The 13,250-nt window shown below is 38.0% G+C and overlaps 1 protein-coding gene across 1 annotated transcript; it reads left to right on the forward strand.

The window, feature by feature from the left end:
* Positions 1–6,594: 6,594 nt before the first annotated feature.
* On the forward strand, positions 6,595–7,872 carry LOC149250036 (G-type lectin S-receptor-like serine/threonine-protein kinase SD2-5). The gene has a single exon (XM_089453542.1). It carries the CDS (start codon positions 6,595–6,597, stop codon positions 7,870–7,872), a length of 1,278 nt encoding a protein of 425 aa, XP_089309668.1.
* Positions 7,873–13,250: the final 5,378 nt, after the last annotated feature.

The raw sequence follows: 13,250 nt of genomic DNA on the forward strand, positions 1-13,250 counted from the left end.
GTATGGGCTCCATTATTTCATTGTTTTCCAAATACATATATGAATGTATGCATAATTGTAATAGTGGAAAGAGACTAATTATTTTGTTTTTTATATAATATCAATGTCCTTTATATATTAATTTTCATTTTTTTTTTTTTTTTTTTTTTTTTAAATAGCTAAGAACACCTTTGTTCTGGATGATTTGTATTTGAAAATTGATTCACCTATTCTCATAAACCAATCAAATCAGGAAGAACCAACACTTAGGCCAAGTTGGTATATAATATCCATTTCCTTTCCGCTATAGTTTTTGATACATTTGGTAAGGTGGAAATTGATCTCTTGTCTCCTCCTGTAGTTAAAATGAGATACCTCAACAATTGTCTTAACTTTGAAAACGGATTACAACGGAAACTAAATTTGGTACTTTGAGCAATTGTTTATCCTTGAAAACTGATAGCAAAACAACAGAAATTTCATAACCCAAAACAACAGGGAGAACGAGTTGGTTAAAGTGGATGACAGATATCAATTAGGATCTATTCTAGCCTTTGGAACACAAATGATTGGGCAACCAGAGGTCAGCTCTTCAAGACCGACTGTGTGAAAATAATGCAGAAATAGATTTAGTTATGAAGCAGTTGAACAGAATTAGTTATGAGTGGTTAGGAATTGGTTGCATAAGTTTTCCTATATAAGTGTGATGTAATTAAGCAATTGAATTAATGAAGTTGTGTGTCTTTGTGTTGTATTTGTTTTTAATTTGGTATCAGAGCATAGAGCTCTTTTGTTTGCGCCTCTCTTCTCTTCGTGGGCAGGGAGTGACTCTGCCATTAGAGTGTGCGTGAAGAGACCTCAAGACGGCTGCGTGGAGGTTTTTAAACTGTTGACCGCAAGAAAGGCTGCGTGGAGTGCTGTGTGGAGTGCGTCGAGGTTGGCCCTGTCCAGGCCCTGTCCAGAACCCGGTGCTGTCGAAGACCGTTGAGAAGCCTTGTCTGCCAGAACTCGGAACCGCTTGCTGGTGGACGCGAGACAGTGAGGAGTGCTGTCGTGCTGTCGAGAACGGGCACCGTTGTGCGTATGACCACCCTTCGAAAACCTGCGGTATTGTTTTATTTATTAATCAGAAGTGAGGTCTGTAGTATTGGTGACCTGCGTGTCTATTCATTGATGCTTACTTCAAGAAAATATTGTAGGTAGAAGTTTAGAACAGTTTGGTGAGGTTTGCATCCGGCCTGTGAAAGTGGTTATTAATTTGGTGACACCCATGGTATTGAAACCTGAGAAAGGATAAAGTTTTACGATCTGTCGGAAAAAAACAAACCAAAACTGCGGTATTCTTGTAATTTGCAGAAGTTTTATTTATTAACCAGCTTTCCTGTGCCTTAAGAAGCTTGCGTTTTTTTTTGAATTTGGTCATTGGTGGAGAAATGGCTAATCCTCTTGCAGATTCATATTTAAATGAGTCTTCAAAACTTGATGGAGAAAACTATGTAAATTGGAAATTTAAGATCATCACAGTACTGGAGGCATACAATCTCTGGCCGATTGTCAAGGGTGACGAGACCAAGCCTCAACCTCCTACTAACACTCAAGATTGGGAGAAGCGTGAAGTGAAAGCAAGGGTGCTGCTACGCATGTCAGTGAAGGACAATATTATTCCTCACATTCGGGACTGTGAAACTTCGAAGGCGACATGGGACACTCTCAAAGGTTTGTATGAGACTTCTAATGCAAACCGTATTTTATTTTTAAAAACAAAGCTGCTATCTATCAAAATGGATACCAATGAAAGCATTAGCAACTTTGTTTCCCGAATTAAAGACTTTAGTGATAAGCTTGGTGATATTGGTGAAAAGGTTTCTAGTACAGACTTGGTAACTGTTACGTTAAAGGGGTTAGTCCCAGACTATAAAGTCTTTATTTCAGCTCTCTCAGCTAGACCGACACCCCCTACATTTGAAGAATTGGCTGGAATTCTTCTTCAAGAAGAAGAGCGCATGAAAACTTTTGAACTGGAGTCAAATGGTTCTGATTTGGCTTTGACTGCAAGAGGCCAAAAACCATTCCGAGGGAGACCATGGGACAGAAACAGAGGCCGTTTTCAAGCAAAGCAGAAAGGTATGGCACCTCCTAATTCTTATGTTAAAAGGAACATTGAATGTCATTATTGTGGAAAACCTGGACATCTGGCAAAAGATTGCTATAGGAGAAAGAATAATGAATCAAATCAAAGACATAGCAGGCATAATGGAAATTACACAAACAAAGACACCTCAGTGAATGATGAATTTAAAAATCTCAAGTTATTTCTTTCTGATGCTGCATTGTCTGCTGAAACTGATGATGAGAATGCTTGGTTTATAGATTCTGGTGCATCGGCACACATGACTTGTAATAAAGAATGGTATGATAAATATTATGAGAAATCTGATGGTACACACATTTACCTAGGAGATGATAGGTCACTTAAAGTTCAAGGCTATGGCATAATAAATGTGTACTTACCTAATGGACAAATGCGCCAGATTCATAATGTGCTGTATGTACCTGCTCTTAAAAAGAATTTGCTATCTGTTTCCATTATCACTGATAATCATTTAAAAGTAGAATTTGGTAAATTGGGGTGTATAGTGAAAGATGTTCAGGACCACTACAAGGTTGTTTCTACAGGTACCAGGGTTGGAGGATTATACAGATTGGATGTGACAGTCAAGCGCCATGTTGCATTGACATCCCAAGAGACATCGACAGCCGAATTATGGCATCACAGGTATGGGCACCTAAATTACAATGATTTATCGTTGTTACAAAGGAAATCAATGGTTGAAGGTCTTCCTGTTATGAAGTGTGAACATTTACCATATGAAGCTGTGTGTCTTTGTGTTGTATTTGTTTTTAAGGATCTATTCTAGCCTTTGGAACACAAATGATTGGGCAACCAGAGGTCAGCTCTTCAAGACCGACTGAAGTGAAACCCCCTTGTTTGCATCCTTCGGCAACATCAATGCTGCTACTTCTTCTAACTCTGTAGAAGAGGAAAGTTTTGGACTCCACCCAGAGCACAGACTTTAGTGGGTGCCAAAGGAGTATACTAGTATTTGCACATTACAGTGCAAAGAAAAGCAGACGGCTTAAATAGATGGGCAGGGACGGTATTTAAAAAAAATTGATTCGTTTACTTTCCCGGCTTACAACTCATAAACATGCTTACAAATCCAGTAAACAAAATGCAAATCTCAGCAAAACTTTACTAATTCTCTCGATAGCTAGAATACATGGTCTTAGCAAAACATTCTGAAACAAACGCAGGGACTTCTAGATTTATCTTAAAAAATTATAAAAGTTGTAAAGTCAATACTGTTAGATGCAAACGAAAAAGAAATGGTCGTAATGTTAATAACTGTTTCGGAATTTGAAGAAGCGTTTGACATTTTGATGTTGGAAATTTTGTTTGTGGTAGATTAGTTTCGAGGATTTTGAGTTTTAAATAAAAAAAAAATATTTGGTGATTTGTCTCACTTAACGTTAATACTTAGTTATCCTTATTACAATATTTTTTTGTTAAAAGGTTATCTGGTTTATATTATATAAATTTATTCCTATTGCAGACCAATTTTCGATTTCCAAAAAACTGAAATTTACAATGACGCCAACAAATCTATTCACATTAATGCAATCACCATAAATAATGATAAATAACTTTATTTCATACGGATTAAATACATGGAATCTACTATCTACATAAAAATATTATTACATTAATATAAATCACTAAAAACATATCACTTTCATAACACACGGTGAGAAATGTCGAATATTTTTTTAATTGTTTTGGACAAAATTTCACAAATAGCAATTATATATTAGATGTTTATTATACAACATAGTATCATGTGTAACGTTTTGTCCATCATCAAGATTGAATTGAAGTTTTGTTCATGTTGACCAAAATAAACATTACAAAACATCTAAATAATATTGACTCGTAAAAAAATTTACACATGAAAAAATTAGAAAAAATTAGATCTCTCTAAATATGTTAGATTTACATTTAAAATGAATCTATAATAATTTTTTATTAACATAAATTATCATGATTTTGCATTTACATTACTATTCGAAACCAATAAGAACTTTTCATATATGAACCCGATGAAAATACATAACGCAAAATTCAAGGCAATAAACCAACACTTCATTCCAAAAATGTCAGGGCATTTATAAACGATACTTATGGTCTACGATATAATTTAGATGCAAAACATATGGTTTATGATATGATTTAGATGTAAAATAACATTAGAGATTATAGACATACTTATGCTAAATCTGCATGTGGACGTTTAGGACATTTGGCCATATTGGTAATAGTTCGGCCTGTAATGCTGCCTTGTTACTTTATCCAAAAACTTAATGCCTACTGGAACTGGGGCACCCCCGCAGGTAAACTGTTGAGATCCAAGCCTTCCAGGGACGGATTCGGATTGGCCCCCGATTCCGGATTGTTACTCGCGTGGGGAACAACTTATTTCTCCCCGACACGCCTATTGCTGACCCTCAAGTTGGACAAGCGGGACTTGACGTCACACGTTCCATTCCTGGGGCTTGAGAAATCCTCCCACTCGAAGGACGGGTGCCATGACACCTTGGATTCTTGGTGGTTGAGGTGGTTCCGTGTCTTGGAGCAATACCTGTGTGATTGCTCGATACGTTGCAGCGAAGCGAAAAATTCTTCGAAGCTGTCGCGGTCTCTGCACGACCGCTTCATAATGGGATTGTGTTGGTGTACATGCACTTAGACTAGCTGTGTTGGTATACATGCACCTAGATTAGCTCCAGTTAACTTATTGCTTGCATGTGGCACATGTACACATAAACATAAAATAAAGCACGCTTAACTTTAGTTAGCTTTAGTTATTGCATGTACAACTAAGCTTAACTTAGTTGCTTTTATGTATTTATTCTAAAACTAATATTGTAGAATCAATTTTCATTCTTTTCTCAATTCTTGCTCGCTTCCTTCCTTCTCTTGCAAGCTTGTTTATTGTTTTGCAGATCTAGATCTATGTATCTCAAAAATCTTACATGGTATCAGAGCACAGGGATTTCTAATCAGTGCACAAGCAATTTTATTTGCAGGTTCAGAAGATTGAAGCAACAACAAAGAATGGAGTCTAAATTGGAGTTTCCACAATCGGCAATTCTCACTCCATATAATTATTTCGAATGGAAGCCAAAGATTCAACTTCATCTCAGAAGTAGAGGCTTATTTCGAATAACCATGGGAACGGAAGTTGAACCAATATCGGCAATGGAGAAAACAAGATATTTCAATCGCATGGACGAGGCCTTCGGCATCCTATGTTTATCTATTTCTCCGGCATTGCTATTTCATGTTGAATCATGTTCAAATCCAAATGAAGTATGAAAAATTTTGGAAGAATTGTTTGGAAAACAGGATGAAATGCAAGGTCACATTCTCGAAAATGAGTTAAACTCATTAGATCTGAGAAACTTTGAGAACATTCAAGATTTTTTCACAAGGTATAAAGCCTTGTTGGTTCAGCTGAAAGGATGCGGGATCGACAAATCCAAGCAAGAAAAGCAGTTGATTCTTTCCATTTTATCAAAACTTGGTCCAGAGTATGCAGTATTCGTCTCTACATTCCACACAGTGAGATCTGCAACTGGTGCAGATTGGAAGATGCCCTCACTGGATTCTTTTATTTAGTGTTTGATGCATGAGCAAGATAAGCTCATCAAAATGGGCACACTTAAAAATTCCAAAGCGCATGCACTTACTGTGCATGCAAAAGGAAAGGCAAATTCCAAAGACCATCAGAAAGGAAAAGGGAAGAAGGATCCTGATCCAAGAAAGGGAGGACATCCCAAACCCCCTGATGGATCATCTGGCTCAAAGGAAAGGAAAGGAACAAAAGGGCAATCAATGTGCAATTATTGCCACCGTGGTTTTCATCCTGAATCCGCATGCATGAAGAAGACTATAATCTTATGGCGCAGACACTCCAGCAACACAATCTTGGAGACCACATTCCTGAGAATGCTAAGAAGAAGTCTGGAGAAAAAGCATCAGATCCAAGAGGTAACGGGCATGCTTTGATTGCTCTTCATTCTGCACCACTAGAATGGATCATCGATTTAGGAGCTTCACATCATATGGCTTCTTCAAAGGAATCCTTTTCTTCTCTACATGCATACTCAGGTCCTCCCATTCTCATGGGGGATAATTCTGCAGTTGCAGCAACTAGACAAGGAAGAGTGCAATTCGAAGATGGAAGTTTTGAAAATGTCTTGCATATTCCAAGGCTTTCTGTGAATCTTCTCTCAGTGTATCAGATGACACACACAGGCAGCGGAAGGAAAGTGGAATTTACCCCAGATTCCGTGAGCATTTATGACATGCAAACCAATTTGAATATTGCATCTGGCAAGGTAAATGATCAATCTCGTCTGTATACATTTTCTGATTTTGTTCCTCAATCAGATTCTATTTTGCTACTTACGCATGCAAATGAAGAAAGTAGGATTTGGCACAAGAGATTTGGGCACTTGAATTTCAGATATATGCAACAACTTAGTAAGCAAGGGATGGTCAAAGGATTGCCAACCATTGAATTTTCAGATGGTGTTGACTGGGATCATCCCACGCACACTCTGCTGCCCGGGCAGGCGCTGAAAAGGGGACAGAAGCTTGTTTCGAATTCATCTGCTACGAATACAAGTGCTGGATCTTATAAGCTGGTTATGGAACCGGGAGGGTTGGTTTTGTCCTACACAAGCTCAATCGAGGAGCCTTATTGGTCTATGGGGCTGCAAGGGATGGACTACCAAGGTATTCTCAAGCCCTGCTTTTATAATTCCTCGTCTCTTACCTCCGAAGCTGTCTATACGGGCCAGAATTTGACGGTTTCGCTCAGTGGACCTATCGGCAAATCGTCGTCTACTTCTTCCTGCGTTAATGGGAATCAATCGCTGTCAATGGCTCCTAGTTTCCATGATGAAAACGAGTACAGGTTTCTGAGACTTGATCGCGATGGCAGCCTTCGCGTCTACCGGCTCTCTCGGAAGCCTGGACAGGATGATGTCAAAGACTGGAGCACCGACTTCGAACTGGACCCATCTAATAAGAATTGCATACTGCCTACAGCCTGCGGACCTTACGACATCTGTGACAATGGCCAGTGCAGCTGCCCGGGCTCCGGAACAGTTGACGAATTCAATCAAATCCAGAACTTAGATGTGACGCAGGGATGTTATAGCAGCCAGGGCGAGCCGACGTGCAGCCAGCCATCTGCAGCTCAACATTTCATGAGCCTTGACGGCGTGGATTACTATGCGAACGACTACCTGAAGCCTGAAGCAAACGTCTCCACCGTCGAAAAATGCAGGAACCTGTGCAATTCCAGTTGCTCCTGCACAGCCGCCTTCTTCCGCAGCAGTTCCTCGTCCTGTTACCTTGCATATGGCCCGCTGTCGAGCCTGAAATTGGCCGCGAACCAGACATACAAAGCGTATATTAAGGTCCTCAATAAGTTGCCTCGTAACGTGACCTTAGCGTCTAGAAATTCCCTGAGCATTGGCAGCGTTGCCGGGATCACGTTGAGTTCGGCGGCCGCTGCTCTGTTCCTCTGCTTGATAACGATCTTATTCGTGCGAAGGAGCCGAATAAGAGAGTCGGTGACAGATGAAGAAGAGATAGATCCTGAGGAAATGGAGGAGGAAGCCTTCTTGAAGACGCTCCCGGGGCTCCCGCCAAGGTTCACGTATCACGAGCTGAAGGAGGCCACTGATAACTTCAGCAGAAAGCTCGGGACGGGTGGATTCGGATCTGTGTACGAAGGCGTTTTGAAGGACACGACTGCCTAGCAGTTGTCTTTTCTCTACTTTTGCATTATATTTTGAGGGGGGGTTTTCTTTCCACTGGGTTTTCCCTCTTTCCTCCTTTTTATGCATTGTATATGGGTACCTAAAATGGCCGTGTTGCCGGGACTCATTCATTTTGCATCACACTCACCTAAGATATGCTTAAGGGGGGGTGTTGGTGTACATGCACTTAGACTAGCTGTGTTGGTGTACATGCACCTAGATTAGTTCCAGTTAACTTATTGCTTGCATGTAGCACATGTACACATTAACATAAGATAAAGCACACTTAGCTTTAGTTATTGCATGTACAACTAAGCTTAACTTAGTTGCTTTTATGTATTTATTCTAAAACTAATGTTGTAGAATCAATTTTCATTCTTTTCTCAATTCTTGCTCGCTTCCTTCCTTCTCTTGCAAGCTTGTTTATTGTTTTGCAGATCTAGATCTGTGTATCTCAAAAATCTTACAGATTGAGGTAATCAGCCTCGACCTCTGCCTCCTCTCTATTTCTAATCCAAGGTAATGATGATTCCAGAGGGCGCTTCGTCACGGTTTCCTTGGATTCATTCATCAACAACGATGGATGATGATCGATCTTGGAACCTCTTAATAAAGATAATATAACTGGCTTCCACTATTTAGACGGAGGGCGCTGGAAAGTCCTTCCTTCCTTCTGGGGATTTATGAAATGACATTTCAGATTCTGTCGGTGCCTGACGAATCTGAAGAGTGATGTGAGGTAAAAACTCAACATAAAAAAGCCTTCGGCTTAATGATTTACGATTACTGTGCAGATATCAAAAGTTTCCATAGGGGTTGCCTGCTAAATGGAAGAGAGCATTCTCTTCGGCTTGATGATTTTAATGATTTACGATTACTGTGCAGATATCAAAAGTTTCCCTAGGGGTTGCCTGCTAAATGGAAGAGAGCATTCTCTTGATCACTCTACTAGGAATAGTGTTGTAGCTCATTATTTAGATTTCATTTTATTCCCTGCACAGTGTTGTAATTGCTTTAGGTTTCTTTTTGTTTATTATTTAAAATTAATTTAATGGTAGATTTAATTAAATAAAAAGTTTGAAGCAAATCTAAACGTCACGTAGAGTAAATATTTTAATCTCATAACCCTCCTAACCCAAAATTTCATAGGAAAATCTTTGTCCTGTATCTTGAACATGTTATTGTTCATGGATTATTGTTGGAGGCCTTTTAGGTATAATTGTGCCGATAAGCACTTTATTGTGGGGTTTTTCTTAGTGACATTTTAGAGATTTTTCGTCCTCATTGTAGAGAAAATCGTCCTCATTGTAGAGATTTGGATGATGTCATGCAAAGCTTTCTTATGCTCCAGTTCACCATGACTGATAGCTTGCAATGTGTCACGTTTAGGGTTCTCGTGCTCCAAATCATCATGGCTTGCACCTTGCAGTGTCTCACATCGAGAGTTTTGTCTATGCAGCGTGCAAAAGGGCCAAGGAGTCAGTTCCTTCTTCTCGCAATTCCCCAAATAACATCTGCTACTCACTTTTCCTCTGCCACTGGTTGGACGAATTGAAACCATGGTTCCCCCTCTAGCCATCTCCGCCTATGCATGCAAAAACTGCGAACTTTTCAGCACATCACACAAGCGGTCGCTAAATCCCACACAGAAAACAAATCCTCCACATCTTAGCTAGGTAACCTACACTGACAAACGAATGTTGCAGATCATTCACATACATCGGTACGCCCGATGCTTCTTGAATAGGGGACAAAGTTACCTAAACTATCAACAATCGAATGCCTAATAAATTATTGACATCAACCTTATACAACAACTTCTTCCAAGTCTTGGAAGGCTTCTGGACGCAGTGGAATTCATTGATGGTTAAATTTGTGGAAGCTTCAAGAAAGAGGTTCCCTTCTCCGACCACTTCGTCATTGCAGACGACCTCTAACCTGCCATTTCTCTTGTTTTACAAGTCACTTGATCGTCTTAACCTTCCTGAAACCAAGACTTTGGAGAGTGCATGCTTGGCATTTCCATTCTCATCTTGGGAGTTAGTAGAACCATAGAATACGGGCACGATATTAATACCATACTACTCTGCTTTGACGGTTGGGCATGTTGAATGGAGTGGTACATGTGATGAACAAAATAAAGAGCATACTGGTATTGACAAGATTCATTTTGGATATTGCTTAATTGGTGAAGAACACGAACGGTTGGAATATAACCAGTTCGTTAGGTATGAGCATTCAGTGAAGATGCCAGATGGGCCTCATGCAAGAGAGGCCCTTGCATGAGGTCCATGTGCGTATCATTTTATTTATTATTATTCTTATCTTAATTACGATTTTAGCATTTTACCAGTCAAATATCTTAGTTTCCATAGCATTTTGGTTTGTTGACATTAGTGATTTGTGAAAATGAAATAGTTTTTGATAATAACATGCTTTTAAATTTTGAATTTTGAAACGATTTTTCTAATTAAAGCCAGGTTTTGTTGTTTCTTCGCTTTGCAGAGAAACTCTTCTGGCATCTAAATTATCTAAACAAAATGATATTTCTACATGAACCTACACAACAATAGCACCAACAAAAAAGGATGGGGATGCAACACACAAAACCTACACAACAAAAACATCAACAACAATGGATGGCGATGCAACAACAACAACAAGAACCCATGTAGATGCATCAACAACCATTCCATGGTCAATAGCATTCAGGCGATGAGATTAAGATGCATTGGGTCGGTGATTTACAATACTGGATGGACGAAAATTACTTGCTTTCTTGTTTTACTAGTAACGGTGAGGTAGGAAGGCGAAACCCTTATTTGATAATCCAAGAAAAAAACAGAATGCAAGCAAACACATCGTATAAACATGGAGGCCTTGATTGTTCATTCTCAAAGACAGTTTCATTCCTTTGCACAATGCTTCCTAGTTTTAAAAAAAACACTATTGTGAAGATTGCAGAATAGGGTTTCTGGAAAACCCCAAGTCAAGTTTCTTTGGTTGTTCTCTTGTCGTGTAAATTTTTTCCAACATTTCACGGATTTGTACTTGTTGAAGCTTTACATCTACTCACATATTTTCCTTCTATTTGCTTTTCCAAACCTGTATTGGATAGAGTTCGGTTTTTGGATCAATAGATTGCCTACAGGAAGCTCTCTCAACCATGGATGGAATCAATTTGGACACCATGCTATAGGTTTTATAAACATGACGTCTATGGACGTAATCTTAGGACACAATTTATATTAGTCAAAATTAACCTATCTATCTTTTTCTTCTAGTTAGATCTTTCTTTCAATTGATATGTTTTAGATTTAAACTTTCTGCATATTCACACTCATTCCTGCAGCTTCCATCGCTTCCAGTATCATACATATTTTGCATCATTTTTTATTTTTTATATATATAATAATTTATTTATTTATTTATTTTTATTTTTATTTTTATTTTTAATATAATTTTTTGGATTATGTGTAATCCTTATTTGAAATTAAAAAAAATTTAGTAGAAAAAGAATATTTAAAAATTGGTTGTTGGCACAACAACAACCAATTTGATGTCTTTGGAATAAAAAAAATACCCCCAAGGCCACAACACCACACACCAAAACTACCCTAGCACCGAGGGAAATTGTTAATGGGTCTCAACAACCCTTAATAGTTGAATGAGTGTAGCTAAACACTTCGTCCCTATTTAGAGCACAACTTGCACAAGTTGTTAGTTTCATATTATAGTGTTTCAATTAAAAACTTGCCAAGATAAGATATTGGTTTGTTCCCTTAAAAATGGTGTCCAACCAAGCTTCATGCTCTAATCATAAAGATCTTATGTGAGGAGGCACATATGATCTATGCATTAATTGACTATATATGAAGTTATTCCCAACCATTGACCTTTATAGCTGAGTAAATATTTCGAGAGCTAGTTGAATGAATTTACCATGTCAACTTTCAAGATGTAATGGTTCCAGAGATCATGAATCTTGATATCACTATTATTTCCATAGATTTGAAACTCTATAATTTCAAGCTAGTATCTACTAATATATGACACAAAGATGAATGCATGTTTTGATCAAGAATTCTGGTATCCATTTTATCTCCATAGATTGGAAACTATATATAATTTCAAACTAGTATATCTACTACTATATGTCATGAAGATGAATTCATGTTTCTTGTATTTTCATTATATGACATGAAGATGAATGAATGTTTCTTGTATTTTCATTATTGTTTCACAATATTTTTGCCATAAACCATGGATATGGGAGCATGCAGGTGTTCGTAGCTTTGTTGTATACTATCTTATTCTTGGACATGATGTGACAAAGGTTCTTAACAAAATTCTTAAGTCGTGGGTCTTTGAAAAACTGCAAATTGGTCAAGTTGAAAATTCCATTAATTCGTTAATAGACTAATTTTTCTAATGCTGAAATTAATTGATTCTATCTGGAGCAGGTTGTTGTTTTTGTTAAGATTATCCAAAATAAGCAAATTGGATAACCAAAGGGTTACAACTTTGTGGAACTTGATTAGTATTGTTATGTCAGCTTTGATTATATTGTGACCCGTTAGACTCCTATATATAGAAAGGAGGTTTTGTCATTTGAATCATCCAAGAATTGTTCATTTATGTAATTTAAAGGAGGTTTCCCCCTCGAAGAGGATTATTTTTAAGCCGTTGATCTATCTATTTGTGAGCTAGTTGCATAACATTTGGTATAAGAACTTTGGATTCTAGGGTTTCACTTCTTTAACATGTCATCTTGGCATTTTCGATATAATTTCTTTTCTACGAGGCTTCAGACGCTGAAAGTTTTATCACGTGGAGCCGAAATCTCAGATAACTTTTTGTACAAATTTCAGATCTTGGTTTGCTATATTTTCGGAGATATGCTCTAAGGAAGTTAGGGTTTTTTCAGACTCTAGAATTCTGTCTCAAACAGGTGATCTAGGGAAAATCGTCATAACATTGTTTCTATGAGGCTTCAGAAAGTAATTTTTTTACCACGTGGAGTTGAAATCGTACAAAATTTCATGTAAAATTTTTAGATCTTAGTTCGTTATATTTTCAGAGACATGCTTTGAGGAAGTTAGGGTTTTTGCGAGCTCTAGAATTCTGTCTCAAATAGGTGACCGATGGACAATGATCATAACTTTCGTTTCAGGCATCAGATTTGAATTCTGTAAAAAAGGGCTAAAAGTGCACATACTGTAGTTTTTCATGTAGAAATTTTAGGGATGAAGGTTGAAATTGTGACACGTGGCATCCCTTACAACTTTGCACTACAGAACTAGTCCATAATTAGGTCATCGTGGGATATTTGGAAAAAACACGTTCTTGAAGAATCCAATCTCGATTAGATTTGCGGG

The sequence above is a fragment of the Pinus tabuliformis genome, chromosome 7, assembly GCF_031772625.1.
Source record: "Pinus tabuliformis cultivar Carrire ecotype Pingquan chromosome 7, CPIR1, whole genome shotgun sequence".
In the NCBI taxonomy this organism is placed as follows: Eukaryota; Viridiplantae; Streptophyta; class Pinopsida; order Pinales; family Pinaceae; genus Pinus; species Pinus tabuliformis.